At 39.0% G+C, this 26,674-nt stretch overlaps 1 protein-coding gene across 1 annotated transcript in view; it reads left to right on the top strand.

The window, feature by feature from the left end:
• The window catches only part of FMN2 (formin 2), a 330,212-nt gene that overhangs the window by 75,177 nt on the left and 228,361 nt on the right, over positions 1 to 26,674 (top strand). The window contains exon 4 of the mRNA XM_055146884.1: positions 6,481 to 6,536. Within this exon, the coding sequence (XP_055002859.1) occupies positions 6,481 to 6,536 (56 nt within the window). The remainder of the gene's footprint in view (positions 1 to 6,480; positions 6,537 to 26,674) is intronic.

The following is a 26,674-nucleotide window of genomic DNA, read 5'->3' as shown; positions in this document are numbered from 1 at the left end:
AGTGTGAAGCCCTTGTCAGCAACTGAAGTTACCCCTCAGTCTGTGGGTTTACCCAGGAAGTACAAGTGTGCACAGTGAAAGGTATGATGGATAGAGCTTACACATCCTTGTAGTTTAGTAGTGTCAAGCAGAGGTATGGGCACAGGGTATGAATATGGGCCTGGAAAATGGAGCAGGTAAAGGATCAGAGTTGTGGATGTCGGTCTGCATAGATAACTAAAACTACTCAATTTAATAAAAAAAAATTTCATTCTGGATATGCATGGTATACCAGAATTAAAAATAGTTGTCATTTGTTACTCAAATAATCTTAGGTTATGTTATTTGAAAAAGTTTAATGACATAAATTCTTTTGTCTTTCAAGTGGGGTTTAGGAGGCTTGGGGGCCCTTCTCAGTGATTCTTGGTAAACTGGACCGTAAGGGAATAAAGTGTTGGGGACTACTTGGGTCTTAGTGGTGGAGAGACTCTGGAGCACTCTGTGGTGCTCAGGGAACCACGTGGGGCAAATTGAAGTCAGCTGCATGCAATATAAGTGCAATCTCTACTATATGATTCCAAATGAATTCTTTTTAAATTAAATTGAGTAGTTTAAAATTAAAGTGTATATATATAAAAGTATATATGTTTATAAAAGTGTGTATATATATATATACTTCAATTTAATTTATATATATATATTGGCTTTTTGGGTCACACCCGTAGATATACAAGGGTTACTCCTGGCTCATGCACTCAGGAATTATTTCCTGGCGGTGCTCAGGGGACCATATGGGATGCTGAGAATCGAACCCAGATTGGCCTTATGCAAAGCAAATGCCCTACCCGTGTGCTATCGCTCCAGCTTCTGAAGTATATTATTTAAGATATTTTAACTTACTAGTTTTTATAACTGAGTTTTAAGTTAAAATGTAAAATGTTTATAGGCTGCTTAATTCACTTGTAGAAATTATGTTGTATTTTTTATGTTGTAAACATAAACAGTTGAAAAAGAAAAATCAGTGCTGGCATGGATGTGGGGAGAAAGGGAACCTTATTCTTGCTGATGGGAATGCTTACTGGTCTAGCTTTTTTAGAAAACAATATGGAGATTCTTTCAAAACCTAGAAATTGAGCTCCCATATGACCCAGTAATACCACTTCTGGAAATATATTCTGGGGATGCAAAAACACACCAGAAACACTATCTGCACTTCTATGTTCATTGCAGCATTATTCACAATTGCCAGAATCTTGAAGCAATCTGAGTGCCTGAGAATAGACGAATGGATAAAGAAACTATGATACATTTACAAAGTGGAATATTACACAGCTGTTAGGAAAAATGAAATCATGAAATTTGCTTATAAATGGTTAGACTTGTAGAGTATCATGCTGAGTGAACAGAGTTGGAAGGAGAGGGAAAGATATAGAGTGACTGCATCCATTTGTGGTATGTAAAAAAATACATAGTAGAAAACTATTCCATGACCAACAAAAACAGGGACTAGGAGGACTGGCCAATGATTGGAATCAACCCAAGTGTATGTGGGGCAGAAGGTAGGTAAAATAGAGAAGAGGACCATTATGACAATAATAGCTGGGAATGATCAAGCTAAACAAGAACTGAGTGTTAAAATTAGGTAAAGGGATATTCCTGATGCCCTTTTAGTATCTATATTGCAAACCACAATGCCCAAAAGGAGAGAGGGAGGAAGGGAGAAAGGAGGGAGAGAGAGAGAAAGAGAGAGAGAGAGTGAAATGAGAGAAAGAGATTGAGAGAGAGAGAAAAGAGAGACAGAGGAGAGAAAATAGAAAAGTGCCTGCCATAGAGGCAGGCTGCTAATGGGGTGATGGGAGGGAAACTGGTGACACTGGTGGAGGGATGGGTGTTTAGAACACTGTATGAACACACTGAAATGCAATCATGAGCAGTTTTGTCATGCTCTATCTCACTGGTGATTTAATACAAAATTTTAAAAATAGGACTGATTTTCTTCCAATTTTTGGCACAGAGGCATGTCTTATTTATTTTGCTACTATTCTTTCTATGCAATGTAAAACTCAGCAAGTATAATATATTGTTTTTACAATTTACAGCTATATTTTGTGATCTTTTCTGAAACATTTAGAAGAAAAATGCATGACTTTAATTTATGCTCAGATCTTTATAAAGTAGTTTTGAAAAATGCAACATTTTTAGTTTTGTGAGGAATGGTCTTTCTCCTACTTGGCTTCATAGGAATGATTTTATTTCCCAAAAATAGTTAATTTTAATTCTTAAGTAGGTTAAGTGAAGTATTTGCAAATTTGACTGTTGCCTTAAGAACTGGCAGATATTTAGTTGGTGATTGTCAGTTTTGTTGCTGAGCAGAGGCAATTTCCAAAATCACATCACATGCTAGACAAGGAGACTGTTGGTTCAAATGCCACTGGAGTTTGCATGAGGAGTGATCATTTCAAGAATGTTAGAAGTAAAAACAGATTTCTCAAATACACCTGTACAATGACTCTAGTCTGAATTTGGCACTTGGAAGTCAGTTTATTTTTCACTTTATTGTGATACCACTTTTCCTATTTCTCACAGTTCTTTTTACTGTTTCTCCTTGTATCTTCTTCCTTTGTTTTTCATTTTTAGTTTTTACTTTTTACTGCATTTGACAGTTTTGTTTCTCCTTGCAGCTCTCATTCATTTTTCCTTATTTTCTAGTGTGGTTATTCTCTTCCATTTTTTTCCATCTTAAAATATTGATCTTCTAGAACACAAACTTTATAGTTATTCTCTTTCATTTGATCCTGTGGAATTCCAACTCTACTGCTTATGGAAGAGTTTTTTTTAACTCTACAGCTTACTCATTTTTATCTCTTGATGGAATTTTGATCCTGCAGTATACCAAATTTATAGTTTATTGTTATTCCCTGTTATCTTGATCGTGTGTAATCTTGATCCTGTACAATAGAACAATAGAGCCTATGGCTTTGGAAACTATTTTAATGTGCAAGTTTCTTTTAGATATTGTAGTGCATTGTTCAAGGCAATACAGTACAGCGGGGAAAAAAAGTACAGTGAAAGGGATTTTGATGAAAAATTAATTTAATTCAAACAACCATTTAAACTGAAAGTTCAGGGGTCAGAGAGATAGTAGAGTGGATAAGACATTTGCCTTCCAAGTGCTGACCTAGGTTTGATATTTAGCATCCTATATGGTCCTCAGGAAAGCACCAGGAGTGATTCCTGAGTGCAGAGCCAGGAGTAACCCCCGCCCCCCCACACCCCTATATTGCCAGGTGTCCAGGTGTGGCCCAAAACCAAAAAATAAAAGACAAAAAAACAAAAACTGAAAGTTTAGGTATTCAGAATATTGAAGGTTCATTCTTATACTAAAGACCATGTATTCTTTTTTTTTTTTTTAATATTTGGTGGTGCTGGGGATAGACCTCAGGGCTTTATGCATGCAAAGTGAGTGCTCATCTGCAAAGCCACATAGGCAGGACAAAGGTCAAGGACTAGAAACACTGTGTGTATTTACATACACACGGACACACACATAGATCTTTTCTGAAAAAACTAAGCTAAAACAATTTAATATCATTTTTATTATAGCTTAGGTAATATGTTTATAATAGCGTTATTTTACTTGTTTATTTATTGTTTTATCTATTGACAATACTGAGAGGTTAGTCCTGGCTCTGCACTCAGGAATCACTCCTGAAAGTGCTTGGTGACCATTTGGCATGCCAGGGATTGAACATGGGTCAGCCATATGCAAGGCAAGCATCCTACCTGCCGTGCTCTATCTCTCTAGCCCAATAGTGTTAAAGTTTATGGTAATGATGTATAAAGATATTACACCATACCACCAGCAAAGTGTCTTCTGTCCCTGCCCTTATATAATCTCTAGTTTGATCTTAATCTCCCCTACCTGTCCCCCTGTTGTTTGTTGATAAATACTAGAAATACTTTATCTATTTATAATGTAAAAATCCATGATTCTTCTACTAGGAGATCCTTAGGATAGTTCTGCACTAACTAGCCAGAGGCAGAAGAGAACCTTTCATACATCTGTTCAAAGTCCCAGAATCTAATTTGACTATACCATTTTGAGGGAGAATTTATAGGTGTCTAAAGCCACAGTTTTTCAGAATTTATATTTGCTTTACTATTAATAGATAACTGGCTCTGATATTAAAGATCTTTCTCCAAAAGACTGATGTTTATATATCTAGAGTAGTGACTTAACAGTATAAGGTAATAATTTCTTTGTGATTAACAGTGAATATTTGCATAGAATATTTGTGTAGAGAAACTGTTGCACTTATAATATTTCATTTTCCTCATGACATGTATTAATACATATTTAATTCCTATTTTAATGATTTTTATTTTAGAAGATAGGTGCCCGTTCTGGGGTTGGAAAGATAGTATACTGTGTAGGGTACTTTCCGTGTATGTGGTCCACCTGAGTTAGATTCCCAACACCACATATGGTCCCCCAAATACTCCAGGGGTGATCTCTGAGTGCACTGCTAGGAATAAGCTATGAGCACTTCCAGGTGTGTCTCCAACTGCACCAAAAAGAAAAAGAAAAAAAGAAGCAAAGGACCAGAAAGTAGCTAAAGGCAAATTAATAATTTCTTGACCCTTATAAACTCCTCATTCTATTTTTACCAGCTCATGGATACCACCTTAATGGTGGCACCTCCTTCATGGTTTGATTATTCTTTATATATTTCTGTTCCATAATTAATATAATGGATATTTTAAATACCCAATTTTACAATAATTTTTCTAAGTGCTGCAGATACAATAAGGAAAATAAGGAATCTCCAAAATTCTGCCTGTATAGAATTTATGTTTCAGTGAAATATAAAATAAAACAAAATAAGTAGGTAGGGATGAGAGATAGTATACAACTAATGCATATGTGACTAAAGTGGATGATAGACTGTACAACAATTAAGGCTTATGTGACTGGTTAATACCTTATTATTCATTACCAAAGTGATAGTGTCCAATATTTTGAAATACAGGGCAATTTGCCAGTAGATAAGGCAGTCAAGATCCTAGCATTCAATGGCCAAAAGGCACATGAAAAAGTGCTCTACATCACTAATCATCAGAGAGATGCAGATCAAAACAACCACGAGATACCACCTCACACCACAGAGACTAGCACACAGCCAAAAGAACAAAAGCAACCGCTGTTGGAGAGGATGTGGGGAGAAAGGGACCCTTCTACACTGCTGGAGGGAATGCCGACTGGTTCAGCCCTTCTGGAAAACAATATGGACGATTCTCAAAAAACTAGAGGTTGAGCTCCCATTTGACCCAGCAATACCACTGCTGGGAATATATCCCAGAGATGCAAAAAAGTATAATCGAAACAACATCTGCACATGTATGTTCATTGCAGCACTGTTTACAATAGCCAGAATCTGGAAAAAACCCGAATGCCCTAGAACGGATGACTGGTTGAGGAAACTTTGGTACATCTATACAATGGAATACTATGCAGCTGTTAGAAAAAAGGAGGTCATGAATTTTGTATTCAAGTGGATCGGCATGAAAAGTTTCATGCTAAGTGAAATGAGTCAGAAAGAGAGAGACAGACATAGAAAGATTGCACTCATCTATGGCATATAGAATAACAGAGTGGGAGACTAACACCCAAGAATCGTAGAAATAAGTACCAGGAGGTTGACTCCATGGCTTGGAGACTGACCTCACATTCTGGGGAAAGGGCAACTCAGAGAAGGGATCACCAACTATAATGTAGTTGAAGGCCATGTGGGGGAAGGGAGTTGCGGGCTGAATGAGGGCTAGAGACTGAGCACAGTGGCCACTCAACACCTTTATTGCAAACCTCAACAGCTAATTAGAGGGAGAGAACAGAAGGGGATGCCCTGCCACAGTGGCAGGGTGGGGTGGGGGGAGATGGGATTAGGGAGGGTGCGAGGGATGCTGGGTTTACTGGTGGTGGAGAATGGGCACTGGTGAAGGGATGGGGTCCCGAACTTTGTATGAGGGAAGCATAAGCACAAAAGTGTATAAATCTGTAACTGTACCCTCACAGTGATTCACTAATTAAAAATAAATAAATTAAAAAAAAAGATCCTAGCATTCAAGATAAACAAATTGGGCTTTATCGCTGTATGGATTTGAGTCTAGTGAATAAAATTGCTAAGTGAGTGTTTGAGCAGGTATATGCTGGCACAAAAAAAAACTAGCACTTGAGAAGAAAATTTATGATTGGAGTATAAATAAACATATGGCTATTTAATTTTTTAAATTACTAATATCATGAGTTTTATGAAAGAAAAAATAGGCTTCTCCATCATTGCAAGAATGCTTGAAGGGTAAGTTTGATATTTTTGCGACTTCTGCTTATGTATTTTAACATATTTTTGTTAAATTTTTAGTTATTAGGGTTTTTTTGTACCATACCTCAAATGGAAAATTTCTTCTTTAATATACTGACTGTATTTTTCCTTTCTAATCCAGAATCTCAGTCGGATGTTTTGGAAACTCAAAAAAAATGTTTGGATACTGTCCAGCAGGTAAGATCTCATTTGAAAATTCTATCTATTCTTCCTTTATTTTCTTGAAACTGATTAGACTTTGAACTTATCTATTTCCCAGCTAGCTAGACCATTCTTATTTCCCTAGGCTTCCAAGGGAATCCAGTTAGATAAAAGGAGATGGTTGTTTTAAAATGCAATCAGTCTTGAAGTGTAACAACATACAAGCTTTTCAGAAGCTTCATCATACTTTATTCATCCAAGGAGCTGAGCCCAAGAGCTGACTCTAGTAGGAAACAGTGACTTCACCTAGTGATGTTATATGGAGTTCTCATATTGATAAAAATGTTTAAAATAAATTAGTCATATTCTTTCTTTTCTATTATTCTCTTTTTTCCTTCTTTTCTTTCTAACTCTCTCTCTCTTTCTCTGTCTGTCTCTCTGTCTCTGCCCCTCTCTCTGTGTCTCTCTGTCACTGTCTCTCTCTCTCTCTGTCTCCCCCCCCCTCAATCTCTCTCCTTGTTTTCGGACCATACCTGCTGCATGTAGATTATTCTTGGTGATACTTAGGTATTCAGGGGATCAATACCGTGGCAAGAATTGTAACAGGATTGGCTACATGCAAGTTGCTTTTACCCCTGTGCTAGCACTCAGCCCCTCAACAGACATATTATTTTTTTTAATTGAATCACCATGAGATACAGTTGCAAACTTTCTGATTTACATTTCATTCATACAATGCTGGAGCCACCAATCCTTCTACCAGTGCACATTTTCCACCACCATTGTTCCACTGTCCCTTCTGCCGCCCTTACTCCATCTCACCCCCTGCTTCTGTGGCAAGTACAATCTTATTCGCTCTCTAATTTGGGGCATTATGATTTGGAATATAGATACTAAGAAGCCATCATGTTTGGTCGTTAGTCTACTTTCAGCACACATCTCCCATCCTGAGCGATCCCTCCAACTAACATTTGCTTAGTGGTCCCATCTCCATCCCAATCACCTTTTCCCCCAGCATGTGTGGCCAGCTTCCAAACCGTGGAGTGATCCTCCTGGCCCTTATCTCTACTGTCCTTAGGTATTAGTCTCATAGTATGTTATTTTATATTCCACAAATGAGTGCAGTCATCCTATGCCTATTCCTCTCTTTCTGACTCATTTCACTTAGAACGATACTTTCCATGTCCATCCGCTTATATGTAAACTTTATGATTTCATCTCTTCTAACAGCTTCATAGTATTTCATTGTGTAGATGTACCAACGTTTCTTTAACCAACCATTTGTTTTGGGCACTCAGGGTTTTTCCAGATTCTGGCTTTTGTGAACAGTGCTGCAATAATCATACAAGTGTAATATCATTACTACTGTGTTTTTATTTTTTGCATCTCTGAGATATATTTCCAGGAGTGGTATTGCTGGGTCATTTGGTTGCTTAATTACTAGTTTTTGGAGGAATGTCCAAATTGTTTTCTAAAAAGGACCAGTCAGCATTCCCACCAACAATGAATGAGAGTCCCTTTCTCCCCAAATACACACCAGTACTGGATGTTCTTGATCTTATTGCTGAGTGCCAGTTGCTGTGATGTAGATGATACCTCATTGTTGTTTTGATTTGTATCTCTATGATGATTAGTGATATAGAGCATTTTTTCATGTGCCTTTTCGCCATTTGAATTTCTTTTTTGAGGACGTTTCTGTTCATTTCTTCTTCCCATTTTTTGATGGGGTTGAGGTGTTTTTCTTGTAAAATTCTACCAGTGTCTTGTATATCCTGGATATTTAGCCCCTATCTGATGGGTATTGGGTAAATATTTTTTCCCATTTCATGGGCTCTTTATGTATTTTAGTGACTGTTTCTTTTGAGGTGCAGAAGCTTTTTAGTTTACCTTTTTGATTACCTTTGTTTCCATTTGCTTGGTCAGTGGAATTTCATCCTTGAAGATGCCTTTAACTTCAATATCTTAGAGGGTTCTGCCTACATTTTTCTCCACTTACCTCCATTTTGATCCAACTTTTGTGCTTGTCATTAGACAGAGGTCTGAATTTATTCTTTTGCATGTAGCTGTCCAGTTTTGCCAGCACCACTTGTTGAAGAGTCTTTCCTTGCTCCACTTGACATTTTTTTCTCCTTTATCAATGATTAAGTGATTGTATACTCGAGAGACTGTGTCAGAGTATTCAATTCTGTTCAATTGATCTTTGGGTCTGTTTCTTTCCCAATACCATGGTGTTTCAGTTACTACTGCTTTGTAATACAGTTTGAGATTGGGGAGGGTGATGCCATCAATCTTCTTTTTCCCAAGGATTGCTTTGGTTATTCATGGGGGTGTATTGCTCCATATGAATTTCACGTTTTTTATTATTTCTTTAAGTGTTTTGTTTATTTCTTTGAAAAATGTCATGGACATCCTTGTAGGGACTGCATTGAATCTTACAAAGCTTTGGGGAGTATTGCAATTTTGATGATATTAATCCTCCTGATCCATGAGCAGGGGCTGTGTCTCCATTCCCTAGTGTCCTCTTTTGTTTCTTGAAGTAGTATTTTGTAGTTTTATTTGTATAGGTTCTTTACCTCTTTAGTTAAGCTGATTCCAAGGTTCTTAATTTTCTGAGGCATTATTGTGAGCGGGATTTTTTTTAATATCTCTTTCTTCCTTTTCATTATTTACGTATAGGAAAGGCAGGGACTTTTGGGTATTGATTTTGTAACCTGTCACTCTACTATGCAAACTTATTGTTTCTAGAAGTATTTCTGTAGAACCTTTAGGGTTCTCTAAGTAAAGTATCATGTTATCTGTGAGTAGTGATAGCTTGACTCATTCCTTTCTTATCTGGATGCCCTTGATATCCTTTTCTTGCCTAAGTGCTATGGCAAGTAATTCCAGTACTATATTTAATAGAAGAGGTGAGAGTAGGTAACCTTGTCTTGTTCCCGGTCTTAGAGGAAATGCTCTAATTTTTTCCCCGTTGAGACTAATGCTTGGTATGGGCTTGTAGTAGATAACTTTGACTATACTGAGGAAAGTCCCTTCAACTCAAAGTTTGCTGAATCTTGTCAAATGCCTTCTCTCCATCATTGATATGATCATATGTATTTTATCTTTCCTTTTATTGATGTGGTGTATTATGTTGATTGACTTGTCAATGTCAAACTATATTTGCATCCCTAGGATAAGTTCTACTTGGTCATGGTGTATGATATTTTTGCTGAGTCTTTGGATTCAACTTGCTAGTATTTTTTTGAGGATCTTTGCCTCTGTATTCATCAGGGATATTGGCTTGTAATCCTCTCTCTCTCTTTTTTTTGTGGTTTCTCTGTCTGCTTTTGGTAGGAGGGCAATATTGGCCTCATAGTAACTGGAAGTGTTTCTGTTCCTTCAATTTCTTGAAAAAGCTTGAATGGAAATGGGAGTAGGTCCTCTTTGAAGGTTTGGAAAAATTCACTAGTGAATCCGTTTGGGGCATGACTTTTCCTTGTTGGGACACTTTTGATTACTATTGGAATTTCCTTGATATTGATAGGTCTGTTCAGGCATTCTAAGTCCTCTTGGGTCAGCTTTGGGAGATTATAGAAGTCCAGGAATTTATCCATTTCCCTGAGGTTGTCTAGTTTACTGGCATAAAGCTTTCAAAGTAATCTCTGAAACTCAAATCATTTAAATTTCTGTGGGTTCTTTTGTGATGTCTCCCTTTTTGCTTCTTATTCTGTTTATAAAGGCTCTCTCTCTTTCCTTGTGAGTATTGATAGCGGTTTATCAATCTTGTTTATTTTCTCATAGAACTAACTCTTGGTTTCACTGATCTTTCAGATTGTTCTTTGAGTTTCCATGTCATTCATTTCTGCTCTAAATTTTATTAATTCTTTCCCCCTGTCTGGTTTGGGCTCCTTTTGTTGGTCATTCTCCAAGATCTTAAGCTGTGAGGTTAAGTTGTTTATGTGGGCTTGCTTTTCCTTCCTGAGGAATGCTTGTAGAGTACAAACTTTCCTCTAAACACTGCTTTTGTTGTATTCCATAGGTTCTGGTGTCTCATGTCTTCATTCTCGTTTATTTCCAGTAGTCTTTTGATTTCCTCTCTAATCCACTCATTGTTCAGTAGTGACATGTTTAATTTCCAGGTGTTTGACTTGAATTTTTGTTTCTGAGTATGATTCACTTCTATTTTCAGTACATCATAGTCTGAAAAGATTGTTGATACAATTTCTATCCACTAAATTTTATAGAGGTAAGTTTTGTGGCCCAGTGTGTGGTGTATCTTGAAGAATGTCCCATGTGCCCTTGAGAAGAACATATACTTAGCTTTTTGGTAATGAGATGTCCTTCCTATCTGTCTGTCTATCTATCTATCTATCTATCTATCTATCTATCTATCTATCTATCTATCTATCTATCTATCTATCTATGTCTTCCATTTCTTCCCTCAGATAAATATCTCCTTGCTGAGCTTGAGTCTGATTGGTGTATTGAGGTGATAAAACAGTGTTGAAATCTCTATTTATTATTGTGCTGCTGTCAATGTCTTTCTTCAAGTCTATAAGCAGCTATTTTAAGTATTTTGCTAGTTTCCCATTAGATGCATATACATTTAGAAGTGTGAGTTCTTCCTGATGTATCCATCTTTTGATCAATGACTTTCACTCTCTCTTGTAATTTTCTTCAGTCTGAAGTCTGTGTGATCTTATTTTAGTGTGGCCACTCCAGATTTTTTTCAAGGAGTTGTTTGCTTGTAAAATTGTTTTCCATCCTCTCACTTTGAGTCTGTGTTTGCTCTGATTGTTCAGATGTGTTTCTTGCAGGCATCAGAATGTTGGGTTCAATTTTCAGATCCCTCCTGTCACTCTGTGTCTTTTAATTGGTGCGTTTAGCCCATTGACCTTGAGAGAGATTATTGTTCTGAGTTTTCCCCTCATATTTCTGCTGAAGTTTGGTGTATTTGAGGGACTTGTAGCTTGTTTAGTTACTCTTAAAGCCATCATTTTGAGTCTATGAAGTTCCTGATTTTTTGTTTGTCTGTGAAGCTGTGTGTTGTTCCTTCTGATATGAATAAGAGTCTATCTGGGTAAAGTATTCTAGATGAGGCATTTATTTCATTAAGTTTGTTTGCTATTTCCCACCATTGTCTTTGGGTTCTTAGTGTTTCATCAAATAGGTCTTCTGTGAATCTTAAAGATGCTCCTTTATGAGCAATTTCTTTGAAATTGCTGTTTTCAGAACTTTATCTCTGTCTCTGGTTTTTGTCTTTCTAATCTGGATATGTCTTGGAATATTTTTATTTGGATTTCTTTTAGCTGGAATCCATTGGGCTTCCTGAATCTGATCACATGTGCTCTTCAGCTCTGGGAAAGTCTTAATGTCTTAGCAATTATGTCTTTGACAGTTTCTTATTTTTCAGGGTTTTCGTTCTGTCACTCTGGGACTCTAATCATTCCTATGTTATTCCTCCTGGTTTCATCCCGATTTTCTCTTGACATTTGGTTTATTTTGAGGCTCTTTTCCATTTTCTGCTGTTGTCTGTCTGGAGTTTCTTTGCACCTCATCTTGGAGCTCAGTAATTCTGTTCTCAGCGGTTGTTGCTCTGTTGCTGAAGCCTTCCACTGAGTTTTTCATTTCACCTACCAAGTTTTTCTGTCATTTTTTTTTTTTGCATTTTCCTCATGCCTGCTTTCATATCCTCTTGTATTTTATCAGCAGTGTGTTCCATTGCTTCTTTAAGTTCCTAATACATCCTTAAAATCTCCATTTTTAAGTTCATTATCTGAGAGATTATAGAATTCATTATTACTGCTGGTTCATCTGGGCTAGCAACTTCGATCATTAGGCTTGGTGAGTTTCTGCATTGTTTTACCATAGTGACATTTGGGTTTTGGAGTTTTTTTCTTGTGTTGTTGAATGTTTTTGCCCCTGCAATAGGGCTATCTTAGTGTGTTACTGTGGCTTACAGATAGGTATATGTGAGGCCTGGGTTAACTAGTACCTGAAATGTGGGATACAGACAAAGTAACTTCTTCCCATGCTAAGTGCTAAGTGTCTGTGTGGTTTTATAGTTAGGAATTTAAAAGGTGTGCCATATGAGTAGATCTTGGGGGCAACACTGGGGTCCACACATCTGATGGAGGACTTAAGTTTGGTAGTGCTCTGGATCAGAGTCTGGCAGGGTGGTGCGGGTCCTGGAGATGCTGGGAGGAGCTTGCCTTCCTGTGGTGCAGGCTGGGGGGATGGGCGACTGGCCAGGGCAATTCACACACCTAGTGGAGGACTTAAATTCCGCAGTATTCTGGAGTTGGCAGCTGGCAGGGGATGTGGGTCCTGACCCAGACATATTCTTAGGTTGCATTGATGGACAAGTACTAGTAGTTTCTTTTAAATTTACACAGACTTTTCCTGTTAATAATAAGGAAAATTTAATTATTTTTCTCCCTTAAATAAAAATGTGCTTATTAAAAAAGACAACATAAAAATTCAGGAGGGAAATGGCTATATGAAATTGTGACAATAACAGGATAGTGTCCAAAGCGCAATAAAATGCAAGGTATCAAAATAAGAGATACTTAGATTTTTGTAACCTTTCATATAAAATGAGGACGGGGAATTAAACACACTCGGGAAAGAAATAAGAAGAGGTGATGTGGAGCTAACAGGGGCAGTGGTCAGAGTCCTGGGGCACATCAGTGTTGTAGAGGTGTGACATACCTATAAACATATACCACAGAGCCAATAACACTGAAAGCATGAAATCCAAACTACAGTGATAGAACTGAAAATGTGCCTTTCACAACAAAATACAAGAGATCTGAAGGATCCCAGTGAAAATGGACTCAAATAGGAAAATTCCTAGACATATTGTGCTCTCAATGACAAAATCCAAGCACAGAGATAGAATATTGGGGCAGCAAGATCAAAATACAAACTTACATACAAAGAAAAACCCATGAGATTTATAAATGGATCTATCAAATGAGACTCTATGAGCAGAAGAGAATAGAGAAATATACTACAGAATCTCTCAGGGAAATGAACAACTCACCAAGAATATCTATCCAGCTAGATTGTCATTCAGAGTTGAAGAACTTCATGAATGGGCAGTCACTTGGGGAGTTCATGACTTTTAAACCAGTTTTTAAACCAGTTTTGCATATTTTCTAGTATAAAAGCAGTATTTCATGTCTTAGGACAAAATACACTTTTTATACTTTTTTAGGTCCATTCAGATTTCCCCTTAAAATTTTCTTTATTTGTAAACATTATTTCTAAAAACTGTATCTATAAGATTTACCCATTTCAGGTAAATTGTAAAATGTATTAGTACAGAATTAGTCATAAATACTATTTTTTAAGTTTATTACCTTCAAGAAAAGATATAGTTTATGGAAAGAAGTTTTTACTTTTTCAATTTCTTGATTTGAATTTTTTTAGGATTTCATGAGATTAGTTATATTTAGCTATTTTAATATATATATCTATATATCAGGTCCACCAGCACAATTAAAAAGGGAAAAAAAGGATATCTTCCACTTGTGGGATTAAAAGCGTTTTTTATGGTAAAGAAATAGCAAATGGTCAGTCATGGAAACTAAAGATTTTGTCTATAGAACTGAGCTTATATGGGAGCAGGGAATGAGAGACATTCTTGTGGCACTGGTTAAGAAAAGTGGATGATGGGTGTGGCATAGGAATGACTTATGCATGAATATTATGATTAACATCTTTATCATTCTGGGTAATCTAAAAATGGTTAAAAACAAAAGGAAAGAGATAAGTGCCTTTCAAGGAGGCAGGCTGGCAGGTGGGAAGGAGTTAGTTCTTTCTTTCCTTCCCTCCCTCCCTCCCTCCCTCCCTCCCTCACTCACTCCCTCCCTCACTCCCTCCCTCCCTCCCTTCCTTCTTTCCTTCTTCCTTCCTTCCTTCCTTCCTTCCTTCCTTCCTTCCTTCCTTCCTTCCTTCCTTCCTTCCTTCCTTCCTTCCTTCCTTCCTTCCTCCCTTCTTTCCTCCCTTCCTTCCTCCCTCCCTCCCTTCCTCCCTTCCTTCCTTCCTTCCTTCCTTCCTTCCTTCCTTCCTTCCTTCCTTCCTTCCTTCCTTCCTTCTTTCCTTCCTTCCTCCCTCCCTTCTTTCCTTCCTTCCTCCCTCCCTTCTTTCCTTCCTTCCTTCCTTCCTTCCTTCCTTCCTTCCTTCCTTCCTTCCTTCCTTCCTTCCTTCCTTCCTTCCTTCCTTCCTTCCTTCCTTCCTTCCTTCCTTTGCTTTTGTTCTCCTGTTTCTTTATTGATTTTTCCTACTTGACCTATCTAGTGATAAGAGAGAGCCATTAAAATCTAATATGTTACTGTGAATATTTTTCCTCAGGTCTATTAGCAGTCGCTTTATAGATTTTGATGGTTCTTATTTGTTGCGTGAACAATCATTCAGTCAGAGGTGCTGAGACAAGGAACGTGAAAGAAATTTATGTCATGGAGGGTCCAGGTTCTCTCTGACTCTGTGACAAAGGTAGAGAGCCCTGAAACCTCCTTTTATTACCATATTACAGTTCATAGGGCTCAATACAGTAAAGTTATCCACAAAAGAGTTACAGAAAGATCATGCAAAGTTTTTCTGCATACTGAAAACAAGCTACCTAGGATCTGCATACTGACAACAAACAAGCTAAGTACCTAGGATCTGCATACTGACAACAAATAAGCTAAGTAAAACTAGGGATCTGTGAGAAAGGAAGACTGACAATTTAGGTATACCAAGATTTAGGAAATTATTTACTAAGGCAGCCAAAAGAAGATGTTCGGCCTCATCCAAACCAGTCAGGACATACAAGAAATCTTGCCCATTTTCATGGGTCCCTATGTTCCTGCAGTTTACTTGGGTTCATCCTGGTAGCTCAGTCCAGCCCCAACATCTCCCCCTTTTTGTTTTTGAAAAATTTTAACCATCGTAACAATTTAAGCTGCCTTTGCTTTTTTGGATTTTAATTTCAAATCCCTTAACCTTAAAGTAAAATGCTAGGCACAAAATGGCCAATAACAAGAACAGAACACCTAGTCTCACAGATCTTCCCAGTAGTCTCTTATAATTGAAAGAAGTTAAATCATCAGAAATCTTTTGCCATAATTCTGAAAATCCAATGCCAGAAAGAGAGTTTTTGCGGTTGTCATGAATTTATAAATCCATTATTCTATTATTTTCTTATGCATTAACAGACGTTTTTACCCTATCCAAAGCAGTATTCCAATCACATTTTAAAAACACCTGACAGCAGAGGCTTGCTGACTATTCACCAAGCAAAGTAATAGTTCATCAACCAATTCAGACTGCAGTTCAAAGTCAACTTGTCTTTGAATAGTCCATAATTTCTCAGAGTTCTCATGCCATTTCTGGACGAATTCCACATCTTATAGATTCCTTGATCATTAATTGATACTATATCCCTGTTATTTACAACCTTTTATACTTTGAAGTCTATGTTGTCTGATATAATTGATTGTCCTGAACTTACTTAGAGAGAATATTTTTTTTTTTTTTTTTTGCTTTTTGGGTCACACCTGGCGATACACAGGGATCACTCCTGGCTCTGCACTCAGGAATCACCCCTGGCGGTGCTCACCCCTTGGGATGCTGGGAATCGAACCTGGGTCGGCCGCGTGCAAAGCAAACGCCCTACCCACTGTGCTATGGCTCCAGCCCCTAGAGAGAATATTTTTGCTTGTGAGATTGTTTTTCAGATTGCATTTAAACCTGTGTTTGTTGTGACTGCTTAGTGCTGCTTTTTGTAGGCAGCAGAAAGTTGGTTCAGTTTTCTGCTCCAACTAGGCATTCTATGCAGGGTTTGTTTTTGTTTTTAGTTTTTAATTGAATCACTGTGAGATACAGGGTTATAAAGCTGTTATGGCTGGGTTTCAGTCATACAATGTTCCAACACCCATAGCTCCATCTGTGTGATGTCGGTGGGCCACACGGGTGACTTCCGTGAAGCAGGGAGGAGAAAGACGGTCACTTTCTCCCCAACCACCTCTACCACCTGGGACCCAGGGTTACTGGGTTCTCTTGTCTTGCTTGCAGAAAAGAATTTCAAGAGTAGACAAACAGTGAAGTAGCAGATTTTATTTAGAGGGTTTTGAGGGAAGGTGGAAAGGGATAAGCGGAAAAGAAAAACAGTAGGAGTAACACGCTCAAGAGAGAACGTGGGCTTCTCCAAGGGTGGAGAGAGCCCCTACACATACACAGAGAGCTCTACACACATCGTAGCACTGGACATGAAAGCATGAAAGTACACATCTCAAGCGGGGAGATGTGGGCAACACATGTGCTCGTGCACCACATGTGCTTGGCCACGTGGGCACAAGCAGCACATGGGCTCAGGCAGCATATGCGCGCCCTTCCTTTGTTCAAGGTGTCTTATAGGGTTTCTTCAACCTGCACCCATGTGGGGCTTCTTTCCAGGTAAAAGTCCTTTGCTAAGGAGGTTACCAGGGAGGTTGGGAGTGGTGATGATCTTCTTTAGGCTGGATCACATTTTAACCAGATTAAGGGAGGGGTTGAGGGAATTCGAGGAACTTCATCTGGAGGGGTCCAACCTCCTCAGGATATGCTGAACGTCTTATCAGGTCTATTTTCTGTATCCACAGGATGGATCAGTCTCAGGATTCTCCTTCCCAGAGTCTTTGTTAATCTAAGTTTCATTGCCAAGGGCCTTTCCCTATCTACCTGCCTACATCATGTGTACATTTTCTACCAACAATGACCCTCCCCTAGCCTGTCTCTATGGCAGGCACTTTCCTTCTCTCTCATTCTCTCCCTCTCCCTCCCTCCCTCCCTCTCTCTCTCTCTCTCTCTCTCTCTGTGTCTCTGTCTCTGTCTGTCTATCTCTGTCTCTCTGTCTCTCTCCCCCCACCTTCTTTTGGGCATTGTGGTTTGCAATACAGATACTGAGAGGTTATCATGTATGTTTGTTTCTTTCCTATTTTTAGCACACAGTTCTTGTCCAGAGTAATCACTTCCAACTGATATTGTCATAGTGGTCCCTTCTCTATCCCTGTTACCTTCTCCTAGCACTTGATGCAGGCTTTCAACCATGGACCAATCCTCCTGGTCCTTGTTTCTACTGTCTTTGTATCTCATATTATGTGTTTTTATATCCCACAAATGAGTCCAATCATTATATATTTATCTGTCTCCTGATTCATTTCACTCAGCATGATACTCTCCATGTCCATCCATTTATATGAAAATTTCATACTTTATTTTTCCTAACAGCTGTATAATCCATTGTGTAGATGTATGATAGTTTACTTAACGAGTCATCTGTTCTCTGGCACTTGGGTTGTTTCCAGATTCTGGCTATTGTGAACAGTGCTGCAATGAACATAGAAGTGCAGATGACATTTTTGTTGTGTGTTTTGGGGCCCCTGGGGTATATTCCCAGAAGTTGTATTGCTGGGAGCTCAATTTCTAGCTTTTTGATGAATGATCATATTCTTTTCCAAATGGACCAGTGAGCATTCTCACCAACAATGAGAAAGAGTCTCTTTCTCCCTGCTTCACATCATAATTGGTTTCTCTTGTTCTTTTTGATGTGTGCCAGTCTCTGTGGTGTAAGAGGACATCTGATTGTTGTTCTGATTTGTGTGTCCCTGATGATTAGGGATGTGTCCTTTGTCCATTTGTATTTATTCTTAGAGGAAGATTCTTTTCATTTCTTCTCCCCATTTTATGATGGGGTTGGAGGTCGTTTTTTGTAAAGTTCTACCAGGGCCTGATATATCTTGAATATTAACCCTTTATCAGATAGGTATTGTAGAAAAATTTTTCCCAGTCTATGGACTGTCTTTGTGTCTTGGTCACCATTTCTTTTGAGGTACAGAAGCTTCTTAGTTTAATATAGTCCCATTTGTTTATCTTTACTTCGATCCTTGATAAGTGGTATTTCATATTTGAACATTCCTTTAGCTTCAATGTAGTAGAAGGTCTGATCACATTTTACTCCATGTACCTTATAGATTCAGGTGTAATATTGAGGTCTTTAGTTCATTTTGATCTGTCATTTGTGACTTGTGTTACAAAGTGGTCTGAGTTCATTTTGTTGCATGTAGCTACCCGGTTTTCCTAGGACCACTTGTTGAAGAGGTTTTCCTTGCTTCATTTCATGTTTCTTGCTTCTTTATCAACGATTTGGTGATCAGTATCTGAGAGTTGGTGTCTGTATATTCAAGTCTATTCCACTGATCTGCAGGTCTGTCTTTCCAATTTTAGTATATGTGCTACCAAAGTGAGCACTTGAGTTCTGTCTTTTTTTCAATACCGTTTCTATTTTAATTACCATTGATTTGTAGTAGAGGATAATTGGTGAAAGTGGTTCTGCCCATCTTCCTTTTCCCAAGGATTTCTTTAGCTATTCATAGGGGTTTATAGTTCCATATGCATTTCAAGAGTTTTGATTTATTTCTTTGAAAAATATCATGGGTATCCTGTAAGGACTGCATTGAATCTATCTAGTGCATTGGGGAGTATTGCCACTTTGACAATGTTAATACTCCCAATTCATGAGCAGAGGATGTGTTTCCATTTCCTCAAGTCTTCTTTTATTTCTTGAAGTAGCAGTTTGCAGTTTTCTTTACATAGGTCTTTCACCTCTTTAGTTAAGCTGATTCCAAGGTGCTTGCTTTTCTGAGGCACGCTTGTGAATGGGGTTTCTCTCTTTCTTCTCTTTCATTATTTATATATAGAAAAGCCATGAAACTTTGGGTATTGATTTTGTAACCTACTATTTTACTAAAGGAATCTATTATTTCCAGGAGTCTTTTTGAAGACTCTCTAGGATTTTCTATGTATAGTATCATGTCATCTGCAAATAGTGAAAGGTTGACTTCTTTCTTATCTGAATGCCCTTGATATCTTTTCTTGCCTAAGTTCTATGGCAAGTAATTCCAGTACCATATTGAATAGGAGTGGTCAGAGTGGTAAACCTGTCTTGTGCCTGATATTAAGGGGAAAGTCTTTAGTTTCCCGACCCGTGGAAACAGATAATGGGGTACACGAGGAGAAGGTGCAAGAGTGATAGGGAGACAAACACACACATGCGCACACACACAGATGAGCCAAAGCTGCTTTATTGTAACTCCACAGCCCTTATGTATGCTTAAGCTTCAATATACTTGTGTCATGGCCTTAAGCCAAAAGTAGAAGCGAGTAATGGCACCCAGGGGCAACTAGGGGAGATAACAAATTATCTGGAAGGCTCCCAGAAAAGAGTGATGCAGAATCTCTTGTCCCTGTGCCTGACTGTCTTCCCTGGGGCCCCTCAGAGGTGATGGGCTTCAGCTTCCCTCCGCACCCCGAGCAGAGCTCCCATGGCCAAAGACCTCCAGAGCCTAGCCACAGCCATGCTCAAGGCCTCTCTCCGCATGTTCGGATGAACCTCAGGCAAGAAAGAACTGGCAGAGGAACCCAGGTGTGTGGGACCTGGGGCTGAAACCTCCAAGCCTGCTCGGATTGGGACTGGGCCTCTTCTGCCCAGATTCCCCGTTTTCCAGTAGCTAGGCAGTCACACCCAGGGACTGCCCCTGGTGCCGTGTAATCCCACCAATGGCCAACATCCAGAGACTATAAAACCAAGCTCCCAGAAGCCACATCTTATAGCCTAGTTCTCCATCTAGGAGAACCTGGCAAGCTCCCCGTGGTGTATTCATATGCCCAAACCAGTAACACTGATTGGTCTCATTCCCCTGACCCTGAAAGAGTCTCCATTGCGGCACCATTGGAAAGGACGAGTAAAGAGAGGCTTCTAAAATCTCAGGGCTAGGACGAATGAAGACATTACTGAGACTGCTCAAGAAATTCAATGATCAACAGGATGATGATGATGATGATGATGATGATGATGATGATCCAGAAGGCTGATCATTAAGTCACAAGCCTACCCCAAGAATGTTGAGTCCTGTCTGTCTGTTCCTGTTGGCTAACCATCCTGCTCTTGTAAAAATGTCCCAGTCCTCCTGTTCTTGTAAAATGGCTTTCTCAACATGTTTATGCAAATGTTTGACCACAAGCTATATCCTTGAAGACCTGCTCACCACACTATAGTTTTTCCCAATTGAGAATAATGCTTTGTTGTGGGCTCGTTATAGATGGCTATGACTATATTAATGTTCCTTCACCTCCCGTTTTGTTCAGAGTTTTTGTCATGAATGGGTGCTGGATCTTGTTAAATGTTTTCTCTGCACCTATTGATATGATCATATGATCATTTTTATTTTTTCTTTTATTGATATGTATATTATATCAATTGACTTGCAAAGGTTAAACCATCCTTACATTCCCAAGATTAATCCTACTTGGTCATGTTGTATGATCTTTTTAATGAGTCTTTGGATGCTATTTGCTAGCATTTTGACATTTTATTTTATTTTTGCTTTTTGGGTCACACCCAGCCATGCTCAGGGGTTACTCCTGGATCTGCACTCAGGAACTACTCCTGGTGGTGCCTGGGGGACCATATGGGATGCTGAGGATCGAACCTGGGTTGGCCGCATACAAGGCAAATGCCCTACCCACTGTGCTATCACTCCAGCCCCTATTTGCTAGCATTTTGTTGAATATCTCTGCATCTGTGTTCATCTAGTATATCAGTCTGTAATTTTCAGTGTTTCTGTCTGCAATATACAGTGTCTATATATAGTGTCTCTCTGTCTCTGTCAAATATCAGAGTGATATTTGCCTTATAGAAACTGTGTGTGTGTGGTGGGGTGTTTCTATATCTACAAGTTCCTGGAAAAGCTTGAAAAGGATTGGCAGTAGGTTTCTTTAATGGTTTGAAAGAATTCACTGGTGAATTCATTTGGTACTGGGATTTTGTTTTTGGGAAGATTTTTAATTACCATTTTAATTTACTTGATGTTGATAGATCTGTTTAGGTATTCTAAATCTTCTTGGTTCAGCACTGGGAGGCTATAGGAATAATGAATTTATCCATTTCTTCAAGGATCTTATGGCATAAATATTCTGAGAATAATCTCTGATGATCTTATGTATTTCTTATAATTAATATTGTGATGTTCCCCTTTGAATTTCTTTCTCTTTTTTTTGGCTTTTTGGGTCACACCCGGCGATGCATAGGAGTTACTCCTGGCTAATGCACTCAGGTATTGACTCCTGGCGGTGCTCAGGGACCATATGGGATGCTGAACCCATATGGTTCAGCATATGGACCATATGGGATGGGAATCGAACCCAGGTTGGCTGCGTGCAAGGCAAACGTCCTACCCGCTGTGCTATTGCTCCACTCCCCCGTTGAATTTCTAATTTAGTTTATTAGGGTTCTCTCTCTATGCTTCTTTGTGAGTGTTGCTAGTGGTTTATATATCTTGTTGGTTTGTTGTTGTTGTTGTTGCTGTTCTGAATGAACCAGCTCCCAGTTTTGTTGATTTTTGGGAATTTGAGCTCATTATTTTCTTCTCTTAAGCTTCATTGTTTTCTTCATCCTGCCTGGTTTGCACTACTTTTGTTTGTTGTTTTCCAAGATCAAGTTCTGAGGTTAAGTTATTTATGTGAGTTCTTTCTTCCTTCCTGATAAATGCTTACAGAGCTATAAACTTTCCTCTTAACACTGCTTCTTTTGTGTCCCACAAGTTCTGGTAGCTTGTGTCCTCATTCTCATTTGTTTCCAGGAAACTTTTGATTTCCTTTTGATTTCTTCTCTTAACCCACTGGTTTTTCAGCAGTAAGCTGTCTAATTTCCAAGTGTTTGATTTGGTTCTCCATTTCTGTGTGTGATTCACTTCCATTTTTAATGTCTCATGGTCTGAAAAGATAGTTTATTCAATTTCTATCCTCTTAACTTTATGGAGGTATATTTTGTGACCCTGCATATGGTCTATCTTGGAGAATGTCCCATGTGCTCTGGAGAAGAATGTATATTCAGCTTCTGGGCAATAAAAAGTCATATATATATACACACACACACACACATATATATATCTCCTAATCCCCTCTTCCACTTCTGCCCTCAAATAATTTCCTTGCTGAGCTTTGGTCTGGTTGATCTGTTGAGAGGTGAAAAAGCAGTATAGAAATTTTTGACTGTTATTGTGTTGCTATAAATTTCCTTCTTAATGTCTATGAGAAGTTGTTTTAAGTGTTTTCCTGGTCCCTCATTTTGTGCATATGCATATAGGATGTGAGTTCTTCCTGATGTGTCCCTTGATCAACAAGAAATGGGCTTCACTATATAAAAATACATAGTAGAAGACTAATATCCATGGCTAGGGAAAACAGGGCTTAGGAGGACTGGTCAATGGTTGGAACTACCCACAAGTGTGTGTGTGAGGCTGAGGGTAGGTAAGAGAAGAGACTAGCATGATAATAATAGCTGGGGATTGTAAAAGACTAAAGCTCGCCGAGGGGCGTGTGCACTCGCGGGCTCTCCTGGCCGCTCTGTCTCACTGCCCAAGTTCGGTGCTCTGGAACCGCTGTGTATGGGCTGGATCAGGACGGCCGGTGGTTAAGGACAGGCGAAGGAAGAACGAGGACCAAGCTAGTTGCTGATTAGTTACCGTTTATTCAATCTTCCATCTTTCTCATCTCCCACACTCCCAGCTCCGGCCTCTCTCTGGATCAGCTGCTGCTTCTTTCCCTCTCTCTCCTCCCTTTTTCCTCTCTTGCCCTTGCCCCTAGGTTATACCCAGCCAGGTAGCAAAATCAACATAAGAAAGCCCTTCCTGAGGGCAGGGCATTCCAAAGCCCTACCTCACTCTTAAGGTTTTTTTCTTTTCCTTAGTCCAGGAACTTATTAACATCTTAATACTAGTTATTTTTGTATGGACATAGCAAGGGATACATTGAGGCTTGCAAGGCAGCTCTCCTGGCAACATCTTGCCACAGGCTCAGACCACAGCACTCAGGCCAGATTAATCATTCCTCACCCTAGCAGGGTCCAAATCTAGTTATCACTGTTTGGATCATGACAGCATTTGTCCATGATCAAGCTCTTAACTTATAGTTAAGCATTAGGCACTTTGGCCAGGCCCATCTCGATGCCAGGGTAGCACACAACTCACCACTTGCCCTGGGTCCTTCTTGTCCCACGCTGTCGAGACCCTGCTTTGGGGATGCTAGGAAGTAAGGGCAGCTGAGGCTTAGGTCAAGAGAACAGATGCCCTGGAGGAAAATATCATGTAGAGTCAAATGACTCCCAGGTTACAAAAGCATAACATTTGTTAAGTCTTCCTGTGTCCATACAAAAAGGGCTTGCTCTGAATAAACTATGCAAAGGACTCAAGGAGAAGAGAAAAACATTATTTACAAGTCAACAGAACACTAAGAAAGAAGCTACAAATAAATAAAGAGGAATAGGAGCACTGTAATGGGAGTAACCCAATAAACATAAACTACCTGAAGCTATGTTATCCTACAGGGGATGATCACTCTAGACAAGATATGAGTGTTAAGAGTAGGTAAAGGGATATTCTTGATAACCTTTCAGTATCAATATTGCAAACTACTATGCCCAAAAGGGTTGCGGGAGAGGGGAGGAGAGAAAGACAGGGAGAGAGGGAGAGAGAGAGAAAAAGAGACAGAGGAAGGAAGAGAGAGAGAGAGAGAGAGAGAGAGAGAGAGAGAGAGAGAGAGACAGAGAGAGAGAGAGAGAGAGAGAGAGACAGAGAGAGAGAGAGAGAGAGAGAGAGAGAGAGAGAGAGAGAGAGAGAGAGAGAATATGAAGTTCCTGAGTTCTTTATCTGATTAGGCTGTGTCTTAGGGTATTTATATTTGGATTTCCTTTAGTTTGTATCCTTTGGTCTTCCTAGATTTGATTTGGGTGCATATACTTTTCCACTCTGGGAATTTCTCAGCCATGGTAGCTTTGATGGTTGCTTCTTAATCTTATTAGAAATGTCAGATTCTGTTGTCAACAACAGGTTCCCAGAGTAGTTGGGATCAGGGGAACTCCCTACAGGGTCAGTGACCTCTAGTGGTCAAGGGGTCGTGCAAGGAAGAACTCCAACAGCACCTCAACTTTAAAATTTTTTTGAACAGAAACAGGCTCTAATGCACTAGCGACTGGGCTTTCTCTGTGTAGTCTATTCATCACAAGAGGCAAAATTCTAAGAACAATAACACAAGTACACTTATAGGAGCCAATCCAGCATTTCCTATGGCATGAATCATGATTTGTCGCCAGTAACAGTATCTATGTCTTTCAAGGAATCAACTATTCATTCTAGAGGGATGGGACATCAAGAGAAAGGTTTTCTTTTATGTTTAATAAATGATTTCCAACTTTTTCCTACTCATAGAGGGACTCATTATAAGGCTTGGGAGTTGTACAAATAGAACTATTCCAATCACAGAAAAGTCCAAATTGTTGTTCCAAACATCAAGCCACCCCTAAACCCAAAGTACTTGTTGCAAGGTGTCAAGTCATTGCTCCACGTCCTTGCTGACAGTAGCTTGACATGTCCACAGCTGCAAGATAAAAACAACAATCTTAGCTAAGAATCAGAGCTAAGAAAAGATTCTCAGGATTAAGAGAGGTGCGGGTTACTTTAAGAACAACTTCCCCTCTGGCAGTGAGAGCTTTTATTTGTCCCCAGATGAGAGGGAGGTTGGAAGCAGTTTCTTTTCTGCAGTGGCCATGGCATTTCTTCCCCAAGGTCAGGGTCTGCATATTCACAAGCAGGGAGTCTAGTCTCTTTGGGATCTGTTCTGTGCCAGAGGATGGAGGACTTGTTTATTTGTGGTTGCCAAGAGGTTGAGTCAGCTGGATGACTGTTTTCTGAATATCGGGTTTTGAAAAATTGAAGTGGGTTCCACAACTTTTTTTGGGGGGAGTCGCCATCTATGGAAACATAAGCATATCCTTTCTCAGGGATAAAAAGTGCATTTTCTATTTTTACCCCAAAAGGTGTATTAATATGATTCTTTGGTGTTGGTGCAGATTCAAAATGACATTCTCCTCTCGTATAAGGTTCTCCTGAGGGCAAATAAAAAACTTAGCCAGGGGCTGGAGTGATAACACAGCGGGTAGGGTGTTTGCCTTGCATAAGGCCAACCCATGTTCCCAACATCCCATATGGTTTCTTGAGCACTGCCAGGAGTAATTCTTGAGTGCAGAGCCAGGAATAATCCCTGTGCATCACTGGGTGTGACCCAAAAAGAAAAAAATAATACTTAGCTAAAATAAAAGATTCTCCTGAGGGCGGGAATCCTTTTTGCTTTTTAATTGCTGTGTTTTCAAAGTTCTGTGAACTTTTTCAGTAATGCGTAGGCCTTAAGGGTTATTAGGATTTATAATATGTTATTTTTTTATTCTTGACAAAAGGTTTGAGTAGTTTAGCTAGTAGTCCTGGTTGTTATATGTTTTAATAGTAGAAAGGATGACTATAATAGCAAAACACTCTAGGAAGACAGAGCAAACTGCTTTAGCTATAGGACCGGTCTCTATAAATTAAGAGTAAGTATCAATAACCATGTAAAGATAATGTCTCCAGGAAAGGATAAAGTATAAGTAATTTCTGTCAAAATTCATTTGTTTATAGCTGGCACTTGATATATAGGAAGTACAGTGGAGAGGAACACAAACAAAACTTTTACAGACTCGCTTTTACTGTCTTGCTTGCCTTACTGAGATATTGTAACACATGCACAGATAGTGAGCATTAATGTGAAAAGCTTGATCCTTCTCTATAAGGGAGGCAAAAGCAGGAGTTGTTAAATGATCAGATAATTCATTTTACTTAGCCATAAGTCCCAGAAGGGTTGGATATTCCTTAATATGAGTGATAAAATTAGGAAAAGTATGCGATAGCAAAAGCAACTGTAATTTTGATAACAATTCCTGTGTAATAGGGTTATGAGCATTTAAAGAATGCATCACTGTGATAGACAGAGGCTTTTAGAATAGGGAAAACACGAATAATGAAAGACAAAAGGCATTCTTTTATAAGTCCCAAAGTTTGCCAAATAAGTAGTAGGAAGAACTTTCTTCAGTAAAATCAGCAAGAGGGCTTTTATTTTTTTTTAATTTTTAAAAAATTTTTTATTTAATCACCATGTGGAAAGTTACAAAGTTTTCAGGTTTATGTCTCAGTTATACAATATTCAAACACCATCCCTTCACCAGTGCCCATATTCCACCACCAAAATCCCCAGTATACCCACCGCCCCAGCCCCCTCACCCCAAACTGTATAACTGAAGAATT

Source organism: Sorex araneus, chromosome 9 (assembly GCF_027595985.1).
Source record: "Sorex araneus isolate mSorAra2 chromosome 9, mSorAra2.pri, whole genome shotgun sequence".
Lineage (NCBI taxonomy): Eukaryota > Metazoa > Chordata > Mammalia > Eulipotyphla > Soricidae > Sorex > Sorex araneus.
The sequence above is the reverse complement of the archived record's forward strand: the minus strand, read 5'-3'. Positions and strand labels throughout refer to the sequence as shown.